General features: G+C 37.7%; 1 protein-coding gene across 7 annotated transcripts in view; it reads right to left on the bottom strand.

The window, feature by feature from the left end:
- MDM4 (MDM4 regulator of p53) overlaps positions 1-15,975 on the bottom strand; it is a 91,643-nt gene that overhangs the window by 69,542 nt on the left and 6,126 nt on the right. For 5 of the 7 annotated variants that reach the window (XR_009536811.1, XR_009536813.1, XM_060129336.1 and 2 more), the window contains exons 2-5: positions 5,799-5,910; positions 4,027-4,101; positions 1,714-1,847; positions 634-689 (exon numbers count right to left, since the gene is read on the bottom strand). Coding sequence is in view for 5 of the 7 variants with exons in the window: in XM_060129336.1 (XP_059985319.1) it covers positions 634-689; positions 1,714-1,847; positions 4,027-4,101; positions 5,799-5,876 (343 nt within the window). In the remaining 2 variants the exon portion in view is untranslated. Of the gene's footprint in view, positions 1-633; positions 690-1,713; positions 1,889-4,026; positions 4,102-5,798; positions 5,911-15,975 lie in introns of those variants that run through there. The other 2 variants (XM_060129318.1, XM_060129327.1) reach the window with 2 other exon arrangements.

Below are 15,975 nucleotides of genomic sequence, written 5' to 3'. Positions count from 1 at the left end.
ATCACAAGGATACAATCTGCAAACTAGAATGTGGGAAATTCTACAAGACAAATCATCTATTTCTTCAACAAACAAATGACATAACAAAAGGAGGGTTAAGTTTTATAGATTAAAATTACTTAACAGACATATCAGCCAAAGGCAAAGTGTGGACTTTGTTTGGATCCTGATTTGAATAAGCCAAATGTAAAAAGACATTTCTGAAATAATGGGTTAACCATGCATGAACTGCCTATTGGATAGTATTATGGAGTTACTGTTTATTTTGTTTATTATGTTAATTTTGTTGGGTGTAATAATGGCATTGTAGTTGTGTTTGAAGGAAAAATGTCCTTATCTGTTAGAGATTTTTTTTTAAAAGCCTGTGTAAATGAAGCAAATATGGCAAAACATTAACAATTACTACATCTAAGAGGTGGGCATTAATTATACTAATCTCTATTTTCACTATATTTGAAAATTTTCACAATGAAAAGTCAAATAACACAGTAGTAACATTCTGTGTGACAGGTATCCCTCCCAGTCATGCCAAGACAGCATTCAATTTCCATCTTGATCCTCCTTGTTCTCCCATAATTTGCCCCCCTGAACTCAAAATTGTGATAAAGACTGAAGAAATATAATGAGACATACCTGTAGTAGCAGTAGATAAAGTGACAAGATTCTTTCTTAGCATATCATAGAGAGGGCTGTCAAAGAGATAAAATTAAAAATTAATCCCACGGTTTTCCGTTAACATGGCATCTCCCAACATTCTTTATAACATATGAAGAGGCAGAATATTTTCCCCAGAATAGATTTTATTAAATTATTTAAGCATCAACATGTTAATACCCAAGCCCTTGTGTTACTCTGCAACCATTTAAAAAAACTAATTTACGTTTTATTTCATAAGCTAACAGTAACCCAAGTGGGGAGATTTCCTTCAAGACTACTTCCTTCTAAGAACTGAGTTTTACATTTTATTGGGGAATGGAGGTGGGAGACTTAGAAGAAACAGTCATCACAAAACTATAGAGAGAATGAGAACAATGACTTCTCAACTACTAATTAGCTTTTGACTGTGTAAGTCAATAACCATACACCCTGTGCAGCTGGAGAATGCCATGCAACAGGTAAGAATAGCTCTAATATGATTCTTATGAAGCCCATCGTTAACCTCAAACTGCCCAGCAATTCTACATTTCTCTCATCAGCTCACTCTTCCTCTCTATAACAACTGTTTCACAAAATTCTAATCTCGCCACATCAATCTCCCTCCTACCTAGGCCTTTACACATGATGTTCAATCTGCCAGAAGCTCTCCTTCAACCAGCTCCCTCTAACTAATTATCCTTCAGCTCTCAACTCAAATATCACTTCCTCAAGGAACCTTTCTTCCACCCCTAAGACCCTAAATCCCATCCTCCAACACAGCCTCATGTACCTCTTTTATGTAACACTTATCATAATATAATTTTACCATGTATTGATGTGATAATTCGATTAAGATGGGGAAGGGTGTCTACTGTCTCACTCTACTCTTTAAGCTCCATAAAATTAGACACTGTGCTGCTCACTACTATGTTCTCAGTGCCTCGCAATCACCTGATATATGTAGGCCCAACAAATATTTTGTGGACTAAAAGATTAAATAACCATTAATAACCTATGGAGATTAAGTGGTTAGGTATAAGCACCCCGAAAAGATAAACAAACCCTCACTCTTTTTACCTTGGATCTTTCACAGAGAAGCTCTGACGACCTAGTAGCTCTCCCAAAAGATCTCCACCACAATATACCATATGCTGCTCCTGCTGATCATAAAGCTGCTTCACCATTATATACTGGCCTAGATAGTGCATGACCTACATGGGAACAACATACTATGAAGAGATCTGTCCAGCTGCTGCCCAAAACACAAATTAAATGAGGAGATAAGGTAAGTTAGTTTACTAGAGAAAGAGGTAACATATAATGAACATGACTGTCAGTGCTTGTGTAAGGGGTCCTACAAAAGGACAGTTGCCCCCAATTACTCGGTTCATCTACTTATTATCATTCTGGACACTATCAGACCCTTACTTTTTAGAATAAAAATGTACCAGTCTGATAATGAGAAAAAGTGGTGAATTTACTTAGTATCCCCTTAATGTTCTCACCAGTCCAAGTAAAGGGGTCTGTTCTATTACTAGAAGTAATAAACTTTAAATTTGCCTGGATCATAAAAATATTTTCCAAGTCCAGGGGCACATAACTACTATAGGCTTTGATGTATGTTCACTTAAGTCTTTTTGGCAAATGAAGTACAATGGTAATAAGCCATTAGCACTATAAGTGCATAAAACAGAATTTAAGTGTTTATCAAATAAAAATTTAGTCTACCTGACCTTTTTCACAGAGTTCACAAAATGGGAGGGAACACACACAAGTTTTTGATTCAAAATTTTTAAGTTATCCAATTTTCCTAATGTGATAGATTTTCCTCCAGGTGATAGATTTTTTTTTAATTGCTTAATAGTTAAGTTCACTTAATGATAGTAATAATTTTATCACAGATCACAAACGGACCAAAGTAGCTATCTTTATCTTTAGGCCCTGACTTCCCAAGAATTATAAGATATTTGCACAAAAATTTTCCTAATACTGTTTCCATTATATTGAAGCAATGATGCTCTTAGGCTCCCATCCATCCCAGGCAACATGTCCCAATATTAACGGAGCTCTCATATCTAATCAAATATCTAGAGAAAAATAAGATGAGAAAGAACACCTACTATAAGAAAAAGGAGGAAGGTTTGTTTGTTTGTTTGTTTTTGGCCATGCCATGCGGCATGTGGGATCTTAGTTCCTAAACCGGGATTGAACCTGTGCCCCCTGCATTGAGAGCGTGGAGTCTTAACCACTGGACCACCGGGGATGTCCTGGAAGTTTTATATTTATGTCTGTCCAACTTCCAGAAAAAAATAAATCCACTACAAGTATACAAAACAAGATCTTCAAAAACACTACTCTGAATTTCTATATGCTACTATTCTCATTATAACATATTGCCTCAATGCACATACTGATAACCAATATTTAAAAATAAAAAACTAGGAAATTCCTCTTTATGCACCAAGTAGTGTCAAGATTCATAATAAAGAGCTTACTGTGTAAACTGACTCCGTCCAACATTTCCCCCATAAAACATATGTAATTAACTCTGTCTTAACTCAGGCAAACTCTGCCATGCTACTGAAGGAGACAGCATAATGCATTATAACAACTTTATTGATATAAAAATCCACACTTTAATAACAGTTTGGAAAAAAGTCTTACCAGAATTTTACATACAAAGTCCAAAATGACAAACTTAATTTAAAATGATAAAAGAAATATGAGTATTCAAGAAAATCTGAAATGCCTCCAGATTTGTTTCCTTGAGAGGTAGAATGACTCAGGAGCATAGCATTGCTAACAGCTTTTATGAAAAGTCAAAAAGAAGCTTGAGAATTTTGTTTCCTCTGTTTAAGAAGGGTTCGATCTTCACCCTACTAAATCCAAGCAGTTCAAAGAGATTAACATTTTAATACTGAGTCTTTTCCACTTAAAGAATTCAATTTGTTTCTGTGTTAAAAGAAAACTTTAGAAACTAAATAAGTTATTTAAATGCATGTTTAAAATAACTCACAGTGCTCAAAAGAGTATCTGACAGATTTATAATGAAAAACTACTACATTTAATTCCTGCCTCACAGCATATCTTGTAAATCATAGACAGTCTTTTTTTTTTTTTTTTTTTTTTGGCCACACCATGCGGCTTGCTGGATCTTAGTTCCCCAATCAGGAATCGAACCCATGCCCCCTGCAGTGGAAGCACGGAGTCCTAACTACTGGATGGCAGGGAAGTCCCTCAATGGTCTTTAAAATACAACAAAAGATGCCTCTCCAGTACCACAGGAATAGAACTTCCTTTCTTAGGCCTGATTTCAGAACTATACATTCATAGGCTTCTATTATACTTCTCAGCTTTTCTTTAAGCTGAGAATTTTCTTTGATGGCTTACCTCTTTAACAGTGAACATTTCACCTTGTGCACCTGCTGCCTGCAAAATCTTCAGAAGTGGCAGTTTTGGTCGTACCTGATATAAACATAAAATAAATTTGCTATTTACATTTCAATTAGACTGGTTTCTGAGCCCCAAGGGAAAAACAAATCTCCTTAAACTTTTTTTTTAACAAACCCTGGTTCATACTTAGCATCTAATAACTACAGAAGATCAGTCTATTACTTGTTAACTTCCTGAAAAATCACGTTTTCAAAAGGCAGCACATTCACACCCACTAGGATGGCTATAATAACAGGAAAAAAGAAAAGAAAAAAATAACCAGTGTTGGCGAGGATGTAAAGGAACTGGAACCCTTGAGCACTGCTAGGGGGAATGTAAAATGGTACAGCTACTGTGAAAAATGGTTTGGCAGTTACTCAAAGAGTTAAGCATAGAATTACCATATGACCCAGCAGTTCCACTCCTAGGTATATATCCAAAAGAACCAAAACCAGGGACTCAAACAAATATTTGTACACCACTGTTCATAGCAGCATTATTCATAATAGCCAAAAGATGGAAACAACCTAAATACCACTGACAGATGAATGGATAAACAAGATGTGGTATATACATACAAGGAATAGTGACTTTGTTTGCCATCTCCTGACTCTGATTATACAGTCTGTCTTTAGTCACAGAATTTAATTTTTTTCATTTTATATGATCAAATTTGTCTCTCTCATCCTCTTACAGCCTCCTTGGTTTTGTCTTTTTTTTTTTTAATATTTATTTATTTGGTTGCACTGGTTGTGGTAGGCGGGCTACTTTGTTGCGGCATGCAAACTCTTAGTTGCGGCATGCATGTGGGATCTAGTTCCCTGACCAGGGATCAAACCTGGGCCCCCTGCATTGGGAGCATGGAGCCTTAGCCACTGCACCAGCAGGGAAGTCCCTCCTTGGTTTTGTCTTATTTAAGGTCTCTCTTATTCTAAAGTTTCAAAATACTTCCTAAATTTTCTTCTAATATTTTTTATCATTTCACTTTTTACATTTAAATCTTTATCTCTCCGGAATTTGTTTTTGTACAAGGTTTGAGGTCTTCATTTGCTTCCTTTCAGGGATGGCCAATTAAGTCAAAACCATTTATTACATAAGCCACATTTTCCCCCATCAAATCAAATTCCATCTTTATCATAAATTAAGGTACATAATATATATATGGTGCAATGTTTATGAAACCACAAAACAAAATTATGTATTTTATGTTAGAGGAAAAGATCTGGAACAAGACACACCAAATTGATAATAGTGTTATCTCAGAGGGAAGGGACTTAGGCAGAAGAAGGGAGGAGATGATCAAAGGAATCTCTACAGATAAATACTTTATAAATACATGATAAAGACTGAATTTTTTATAAGAATACACTTACTATATTTACAATTTAAAACTGATTTTTAAAGAAAACAAATTATATACAATGAAGTGAGAAGGAAGACAAATATATAACTTGGCCCCAAATCCTCCACTAGCCATCCATACCCTAAAACAGGATAGGTGTTTAAAATGTGCCATTTGGAGCAATCTGTAACCTCCAAGTATTTATTTAATCAATGATCAATTCAAATTTATAAGTATTGATACTGTTTACTAGTTTCCCTAATATGACATTTAAAAAAGGAATCTTTTCTGCTCTGAATGAAATCCTACAGTCAGTGAAGTCAGTTACATGACCCAATTTAATTTTTAAAAACTTAAAGAAAAATAGGAATGCCTAAAAATAAGTTACCTGATTGGTTTGTTCTGGAGAGATCCTGCAAGCACTGTCAGATGTTGAACAATGGGCAGAGGTGGAAAATGTTGTCATTTTGGCAGTGGTGAAATGAAGTCTGCTGATAAATCTAAAAGGAAAAAAAATGTAAAAATCTCTTCTAAAGTAGAAAATTCTCTTTAGGATTTACAAAAAAAGCAACCAGCAGAAGTAAAAGAAACACATATATCACAGCACCCTACACAAGTGCAATGTACCCATGCTGAGGTTCTTGTTACCCTTCTGATCACTTTCTAGTTCAGATCCTGCAAAAAACTGAAGAGCTTCACTAAGAATAAGAACCATCTATACTTCCCTCAAGTGAAGCCTGCAAGAGAAACAGGTTCAGGCATGCTCCAACCTCTACACTGATGATAATGAGTAAACTGTTTTGGCTGAAAGTGAAATTTGCAATCATTACCTCCCCAGTTCTCTGGTATCTCCTCCTCTCTTGGACAGTGCTCAAGAGCACCCCCTAGGAGACAGATGCAGGGCTGGGGGAATTACCAAGATTAAGTAATAGATTTAAAGACTCCAAGAGCACCAAGGAAAACCTCTGCAACATGTTGCAACATGTCTTGGCAAGAGACCACAGGAAAGTCAGAGTCAAAATATTCAGTATCAGTTAAAGCAGCTTTTAAAATGTGCCAAGCCCAAAGAGTAAATACCTAAAAAGAGTAAATACCTAAATACCTATAAAATGGGTTGAACCAAGGTGGACATACATCATCAAAGGAAAGATATAGCATGAACTGAAATAAAGGGTAAGGTTTAATTAAAGTTTTTCACCTTTTAACTTTTGTCCTTAAAAAAAAAAAGCTATAGAGAAGGAAAATAAATTTTTAAATAAACTTGAGTTTACCTTCAGAACTTTTTCTAGTAAAAAGGTGACAAAAGTCAGTGAAATTTATAAATAAAAAAATCAACAGAGCCTGGGGACTTCTCTGGCAGTACAGTGATTAAGCCTTCGCCTTCCAATGAGGGGGGTGTGGGTTCGATCCCTGGTCAGGGAGCTAAGATCCCACATGCCTCCCCATCAAAAATCCAAAACATAAAACAGAAGCAATATTGTAACAAATTCAATAAAGACTTAAAAACTGGTCCACATTGTAAAAAAAAAAAAATCAACAGAGTCTGGTTTACAGCTAACAAGATTCCTCACTCTTCTGAGAAGACTTATTAATGACAACAAAGTATAAATTCAACCCTCCTTCTGAGATAGGAAGGGGGCAGGGCACAACTGTTAGGTAAAACACTGACTGAAACTGCCCACCCTGGCCAAGCAAAGCAGTAACAATTTGCATGAGTTATTTTAGGACAGGAGATCCTTGGTAAGGAACTATCAAGCCACCACCAACCGGAATAATATGGGAAAGGTCAAGAGGAGAGAGGAGACGCCAGTCCACATGTCCTACTAACCTCCTAGAATCCTCCTCGCTGGAATCCATCTTGGCTGAGCGGTTGCGCGCCACCAGAAAGGACCCTGAGTCAAAATGACTGGCCAACCCGGAAACTAATCCCATCACCATAAAACCCAAGACTGAAAGCCACTTGTGGCAGAGCAGTCCTCCTGAGTTCCCTTACCCTCCTACTCTGCCCGGGCGTCCCTTCCCAATGAAGTCTCTTGCTTTGTCAGCACGTGTGTCTACTCAGACAATTCATTTCTGAGTGTTAGACAAGAGCCCACTCTCGGGCCCTGGAAGGGGTCCCCCTTCCTGCAACACAACCTTTGAAAGAATGGCACAGCCTAAGAACCTGACATAAACTGGTTAGAACCAACTAGGTCCAAGATGGAGGACAAGTCGACTTCCACTAGACCTTGAGCCTCAGTATACACTCATTGTAACACATCAGCAAGCTAAATGACACATCCACAGGTACCATGACAGTTCTAAGGCCAACCATAAAGGTCAAAAATTGGTGGCCCAGGGCTTCCCCGGTGGCACAGTGGTTGGGAGTCCGCCTGCCAATGCAGGGGACATGGGTTCGAGCCCGGGTCTGGGAAGATCCCACATGCCGTGGAGCAAGCAACTAAGCCCGTGCGCCACAGCTACTGAATCCCACGTGCCTAGAGCCCGTGCTCTGCAAGAGAAGCCACCGCAATAAGAAGCCTGGGAACCACAACGAAGAGTAGCCCCTGCTTGCCACAACTAGAGAAAGCCCGCAGCGCAGCAACAAAGACCCAACACAGCGAAAAGTAATAAATAAATTAAAAAAAAAAAAAATTGGTGGCCCAATTCCTGAAAATCCCCACCCCTTCCCCAATATAGCTGGAATACTCCTCCCACTCATTAGCCTATAATATTACCCACCCCTATAAAAACTGACAACCCCATACCCTGGTGCCTCTCTCACCTTCCGAAATGGCCCACACTCTCTCTACGGAGTGTGTTTCTCCCTGAATAAATCATCTTTCATTTTACTACGGCTTGCTCTTGAATTCTTTCCTGCGCAAAGCCAAGAACCCACACTCGGACTTGCCTGAGACCTGGGACATGACCATCCTCTCATGCCCCACTCTCTTTACTGCAACACTTCTATCAGCTTCCCTTGCTACAAAATGGGAAGTCAAACAGGATACAAGCATAACTTGTAGGGATTTTTTGTAAATTTATTTATTTGTTTGTTTATTTTTTGGCTGTGCTGGGTCTTCGTTGCTACTCGTGGGCTTTCTCTAGTTGTGGCGAGCGGGGGCTACTCTTCGTTGCGGTGAGTAGGTTTCTCATTGCAGTGGCTTCTCTTGTTGTGGAGCACAGGCTCTAGGTGCTTGGGCTTCATTAGTTGTGGCACACAGGCTCAGTAGTTGTGGCACACGGGCTTAGTTGCTCCGTGGCATGTGGGATCTTCCTGGACCAGGGCTCAAACCTGTGTCCCCAGCACTGGCAGGCAGATTCTTAACCACTGTGCCACAAGGGAAGTCCCATAACTTGTCATTTTAAAGCAAATAGCGTTTAACTGGCATTTCAAACCTTATTAAAAAAAAAAACTCATCTTGAGAACAAACATATGGACACCAAGGGGGGAAAGCGGTGGGGGGGGTGATGTGATGAATTGGGCGATTGGGATTGACATGTATACACTGATGTGTATAAAATTGATGACTAATAAGAACCTGCTGTATAAAAACATAAATAAAATAAAATTCAAAAATTAAACAAGAACAAAAACAAAAAACACCTCATCTCCCTAAACCTGCTAGTGCTATAGTCTCCCCCATCTCATTAAATGGCAGCTCCATCCTTCCAGTTGCTCAGGTCAATGACCGTGAAGTTATCCTCAATTCCTTTTTTTTCTCACACTTCACACCCAGTCTATGAATAAATTCTGAAGCTCTATCTTCAATATATATCCAAAATCAAAGCATTTCTCACTACCTCCGTCATTACTACACTAACCAAACTGCCCATCTCTGAACTGCCTTAGCTCGTAAAGGTTTTCTTGCTTCCACCCTTGCCCCTCTGGCTCCTAACCTCCTCCTTTTGTCTTTGCTCAAAATGCCATTTTATCAATGAGGCCACACATTTTAAATGTGACCACACATTTTAAAAACTGCTACTCCCAGCCCCCAGTATTCCCTATCTCCTTCCCTGCTTTATTCTTCTTTTCTTCACTGTCCTTGTTACCAACCAACACAGTATATACATTTTAATTTTTATCATGTAAAACATAAGCTGTAAGTGGGAAGGGATTTCTATTTATTTGTTCATTAATATATCCCCAGTGCCTAAACTGTCAATTATGTACATAGTAGAACAACACGATGGATACAAATATTAATAATAGTTTGGACAATTTCCAAAAATGGCCCCCAATAAACCACATCTCCCAACTGGCTACTCTACTGGTGACCACACAAAAAGGCCACGTGGAGAGGCTCAGTCATCCAGCTGAGCTCAGCTTTCCAACCATACCCTCCAAAGTATCACACATCTTGGGACATTCCAGCCTCAGGTGACACCTAACTCCAGCTGCATGACAGACTACAAGCGAGACCACCAGAACCAACGTATAGAATGGGATGTTCATCCCACAGAACTCAGCACATAGCATCATAAGAAATAAATGGCAAAGACTTATATAGAGCTTAATCTGTACCAGCACATATATTAATCTGTTTAATACTTAAATAATCCTATGATGTAGGCACTATTATTATCCTTACTTTATAAATGAAGCAAGAGAAGCACAGGGACATTATTTGCCCAAGATCACACAATTAGGAAACTGCTGAAGTCAAGATTTTAAACTCAGAACAGCTCTGAAGTCCCCACTTAGCAATATTTTTTTCCCATTAGACTTCAAGTACACAGAATTAATCACAATTCTTTCCTTCAATACATACTCTCATTGTTCATCCACACATGGCCCACTTTTACTTGAGTTTTCTTAATAATGCAATAAACATCCACAAACTAGGAATCTGGCAACAGTCTATATTTACCCATAAGATTCCCCCTCCCATTCCCCTGCCTCCTCCCAACAATCATCCTGAATTGTTTTGATTTTCTTCCCTTCCTTTTTATGCACTTTACTGCATCAAAATGGAATCCTAAAAAGTACATATTTTCAGTTTAGCTGCTTTTAACTCACAAAAAAGGAAGTATGTTGTATGTAATTTTAGGAATTTTTGTTTCACTAAAATAAATTCCTACTTCCCTGTCACTTGAGTTCCTTCATATAACATAAAAATTTACCATTTTTTATAATTTTATTGAAGAATAGTTGATTTACAATGTTGTGTTTAATTTCTGCTGTACAGCAAAGTGACTCGGTTACACATATATAAATTCTTTTTCATATTCTTTTCCATTATGGTTTATCACAGGATACTGAATACAGTTCCCTGTACTATACAGTAGGACCTTGTTGTTTATCCATTCTATATATAATAATTTGCATCTGCTAATCCCGAACTCCCAGTCCTTCCCTTCCCTACCCCATTACCATTTTTAAATTTACAATTCAGTGACATGAAGTACATTCACAATGTTGTACACCATCACCACTATGCATCACCAGAACTTTTTCATCACCACAAACTGAAACTCTGTACTCATAAAACAATAACTCCTCACTATCCCCTCTCCCCAGAGACCCTGGTAACCACTACCCTACTTTCTGTCTCTATGAATATGCCCATTCTAGGTACCTCATATAAATGAAATCATACAATATTTGTCCTTGTGTCTGGCTTATTTCATTTAGCATAATGTTTTCAATGTTCATCCATGTCATAGCGTATTTTATTCTTTATTTACTTTGCTGTATATTTCCAGTGTGTGATGGACATTTGAGTTGTTTCTAGGCTTTCACTATCATGAATAGTGCTATTAACGTTCTTCTATATGTGCCAAAAAGTATCTCATGGGCATATCTACAAGACAGATTGCTGGGTTATAGCATATATGAATATTCAACTTTAGGATCTGACACCAAACTGTCCTCAAAGTGTTTGTACCAATTTATAATCCTATCAGCAATGTATAAGATACCCTGTGAATCTACCTCCTTTCCAACATCTAATGTCCTAAGACTTTTTAATTTTTCCCAATCAAATAGGTATGGGCTTGGTCTACAGTTCCCTGATCACTAATGATGCTATCTCTTTACATGCTTATCAGCCATATGTGTTTCCTCTTCTGTGAAATGTGTTGTCTTTTACACACTTTTCTAATAGATTTTGTTATACTTACTGATTTGTAATAGTTCTATATATATTTTTAATATTAACCCTTTGTCAATTGGATGTCCTGCAAATATCTTCTCCCAATTTTTAACCTCCTTTCCATTTTCTAGAAGGTGGAAAAATCTTTTTGAGCAAAAACTTAATTTTAATTAAGTCAAATTTATATTTATCAATCTTCTATTTTTTAGTCAATGATCTCTGCCTGGGTTAAACAATCTTTTACTCTCCAAGGTCTCATTTTCACCTAGACTGTCTACTAAGATTTGTGTGTGTGTGGGAGGGGGATGTCTACTAAAACTTTAAAATTTTTGTTTATGGCATTTAAACCCTTAATCCGTCTAGAGTTGACTTTTTTCTTTTTAGAGGTCAGTTTTATTCTTTTTCTATATGGATGGCCATTTTTTTCCCAGCTGAATTTATTGAACATGACCTTCTTGACTGACAGCCACCTTTGTCGTGTATCAACATGCATGAGTGTTTATGAGTTTTCTATTCTAGTCCACTGGTCTGATCTTCCTGTCTATACAATTTGACACTTTTTTTTAAGTTTATTTTTTAAAGTTTTTTTGGCTGCACTGGGTCTTCGTTGCTGCACGCGGGCTTTTCTCTAGTTGCAGCAAGCGGGGGCTACTCTTTGTTGCGGTGCGCAGGCTTCTCATTGCCGTGGCTTCTCTTGTTGCAGAGCACAGGCTCTAGGTGCGTGGGCTTCAGTAGTTGTGGCTCACCAGCTCTAAAGCACAGGCTCAGTAGTTGTGACTCACGGGCTTAGTTGCTCGGCAGCATGTGGGATCTTCCCAGACCAGGGCTTGAACCTGTGTCCCCTGCATTGGCAGGCAGATTCTTAACCACTGCTCCACCAGGGAAGCCCCTGACACTATCTTAATTCTTCTATCTTATCAGGAGTCTTGCCATCCCACAGGGCAAGTCTTCCCCTCCCATTCCTTTTTAGAAGTGACCAGCTATTCTTGGGTCCTTAACTCTTCTATATAAAATTTAGCATCATCAAGTTTCATGAAAATCCCTGTTGGGATTATGAATGAAATTACATTTAATATATAGATCAAACTGTTTTTCAATTCATTAACATGACATATTCCTCTATTAAGATCTTATTTAATATCTCTTAGAAAAGTTGTACAATTTTCCCTTTAGAGGTCTAGCACATTTGTGTTAGACTGATTTCTAAAGTTGATATTGATACTACTGTGATGCCTTCTCTTCCACTGCTTTTTAGTGGTTTTTGCATATGTACAGAAATACAAGTGACTTTCAATAATCTTATATCCAGTCACCTGCTAAACTTACGTAATTATTTTTAATAACTTGTCTGTGGATCCTTCTGTTTCCTATGTAAATGACCATATCACCTGCAGATAAAATTTTATTCCTTCCTTTCCAATTCTTGTGCCTCTAATTTCTTCTACTCATCTTACATTACTGCTTAGGACTGTCAATACAACGTTGAGTACACACGGTATCAGGCATTTTTGTCTCTGATTTTAAAGGGAGTGCTTCTAATGTTTCCCTACATAACATGTTTTCTCTATTTTTTTCTTATGGTTATTCTTTATCATCTTGAAAGGGTTCCTTTTGCTCCTCATTAAGAATATATCATGGGGACCTCCCTAGTGGCACAGCGCATAAGATCCCGAGTTCCCAATGCAGGGGGGTCAGAGTTTGATCCCTGATCAGGGAACCAGATCCCATATACATGCTGCAACTAAGAGTTCGAATGACACAACTAAGGAGCCCACCTGCCACAACTAAGACCCAGTGCAACCAAATAGATAAATTTTTTTAATGTGGTTAAAAAAAATTTTAAAAAGAAGAATATATCATGGACATACACACTACTACATATAAAATAGATAACAAGGCCCCACTGTATAGCACAGGGAACTATACTCAGCATTTTGTAATAACCAGTAAGGGAAAAGAATCTGAAAAAGAATATATATATAACTGAATCACTGTGTTGTACACCTGAAACTAACACAGCATTGTAAATCAACTATACTTCAACAAAATACATTTTTTTAAAAAAAGGATTATATCATGGAAGAGTGATTTAGAAAATGCTTTTTCTGCACCTATCAAAATGATCATGATTTTTTTGGTTTTTTAATCTATTAATGTGGTAAATTTTGAATTTCATTTATGGATTTTCTAATATAGATATCCTTGCACACCTGAGATAAATCCAACTTGGTTTTGGATATTATCCTTTTTTGCATACTGTTGGTTTTGATTTGCTAATATTTTGTTTAGGTTGTAAAGTCTCTGCTGGTGAATGAAATAAGTCTGTTATTTTCCACTGTCAAGTTTTTGTCTCATTTGGATGTCAGGGTTAGCTGGCAAATAGTCCCTATTTGTCTATTGCCTGAAAAAAAATTCTATAACAAAATTGAGATGTTCTAGTCTTTGAAAGATTTCTGACCTATAAAACTTATAAAACTTATAAAACCCAGTGCTTTCTTTGTGGAAAGATTTATGTATGTATGTATTTATGGCTGTGTTAGGTCTTCGCTGCTGTGCGCGGTCTTTCTCTAGCTGCAGCGAGCAAGGGCTACTCTTCGTTGTGGTGCACAAGCTTCTCATTGTGGTGGCTTCTCTTTGGTGCAGAGCACAGACTCTAAGTGCACGGGCTTCAGTAGTTGTGGCACACGGGCTCAGCAGCTGTGGCTCATGGGCTCTAGAGCGCAGGCTCAGTAGTTGTGGCACAAGTGCTTAGTTGCCCCGTAGCATGTGGGATCTTCCTGGAGCAGGGCTCAAACCCGTGTCCCCTGCATTGGCAGGCAGATTCTTAACCACTGCGCCACCAGGGAAGTCCTGTGGGAAGACTTTTAACTGCTGCTTTAGCTTAACAAATATTATTCAAGTTTTTTTCTTCTTCCATTTTGTCTAAGTCTTCAAAATTGCTGGCATATAGTTGATAGCATTCTTTTCATCTTTATTTAGTGGACAGTTGCATCCTTCTTTCCATTCGTGATATTGTTTAACATATCTTATTACTTCTTCTACTTTAAAAAATTTATTCTGTTCATTTCCTGATTATTATAAATTAGACACTTAGTTTACTACTTTTATAATTGAATATTTAAGGCTAAAAATTCCTTCCCCCTCCTACCCCAGCACTACTTTTTTATTCAGCTCATAGGTATTGATATATAAAGTCTTCATTCTCATTCAGCTGTAGGTATTTTTAAATTTCCATAATTTATTTAATCCATGAATTATATAGCTATGCCTATGTATACTGTATTTCTCAAATGTATGTTTTTGTGATTAACCACTAATTTAGCAACACAGTGGGAGAGATCACCCTCTGCATAAAACTTGATCTTTGAAATTGTTACGGCTTTCACCATGGTCTAGTTGATGATCAATTCCATACTAAATGCGTGCAAAACTCTATGTTCATTAGGTTAAGCTTGTTGGTTTTTTACACTCTTCTATTTCTGCCAATCTGTCAGCTTGACATACAATTAATTAAGAGATGTAATGAAATCTCCCACCATGATGGTGGATCTCTCCATTGATCCCAGTGTAGTTCTACCAATTTCATTTCATCTGTTGTAAGGATTTTTAATCAGAGGCATTCATGCTTTAAACTGCTATATCTTCTTGGTGAGTGATTAATATATAGTGATTATAATTATGTAGTGTTTCTTTCCATCCCAATTAAGACATTCTGTCTTCAAGTATATTTTATCTTCTATTAGTATGGTCATGCCAACTTTCTTTTAGTTAGTACTTCCAGGCATGTATTTCCCCAATCTTTTAATTTCAATTTTTGCATGCCCTTAAACTTTTGGCGTGCCCTTGTAAAAAGCATATATCTGGATTTTGAGTTTTTTAATCCAATTTGTCAATTTTTATCTTTGGTGAATTTAGTCCATTTAATGTAATTGATATCTATAAATCTTCTCTTTCATCTTTTTTCTTTTATTTTTTTTTTAAGAACAAGTTTTGGAATGTCCAAAGAGTTTCTTTCTTTTTTTTTTTAAATATTTACTTATTATTTGGTTGCACCAGGTGGGCTCCTTAGTTGTGGCTCACCAGCTCCGTAGTTGCAGCACGTGGGCTCCTTTGTTGCGGCATGCAAACTCTTAGTTGCGGCATGCATGTGGGACCTAGTTCCCTGACCAGGGATGGGACCTGGGCCCCCTGCATTGGGAGCATGGAGTCTTAACCACTGTGCCATCAGGGAAGTCTCCCCCACTTTTTTTTTTTAATATTTATTTATTTATTTGGCTGCACCGGGTCTTAGTTGTGGAACTTGGGATCTTTCAGTTGTGGCATGTGGGATCTAGTTCCCTGACCAGGGATCGAACCCCGGTCCCTGCACTGGGAGCTCCAAGTCTTAACCGTTGGACCACCAGGGAACTCCCTGTCTCTACCATCTGAATTTAGCATTCTAGTTTGTCCTACTCTTCCTTTTACCTTTCTTAAAATTGTATCTCTGTCTCC

This window comes from Lagenorhynchus albirostris, chromosome 2 (assembly GCF_949774975.1).
Source record: "Lagenorhynchus albirostris chromosome 2, mLagAlb1.1, whole genome shotgun sequence".
NCBI classification, from domain to species: Eukaryota; Metazoa; Chordata; class Mammalia; order Artiodactyla; family Delphinidae; genus Lagenorhynchus; species Lagenorhynchus albirostris.
The sequence above is the reverse complement of the archived record's forward strand: the minus strand, read 5'-3'. Positions and strand labels throughout refer to the sequence as shown.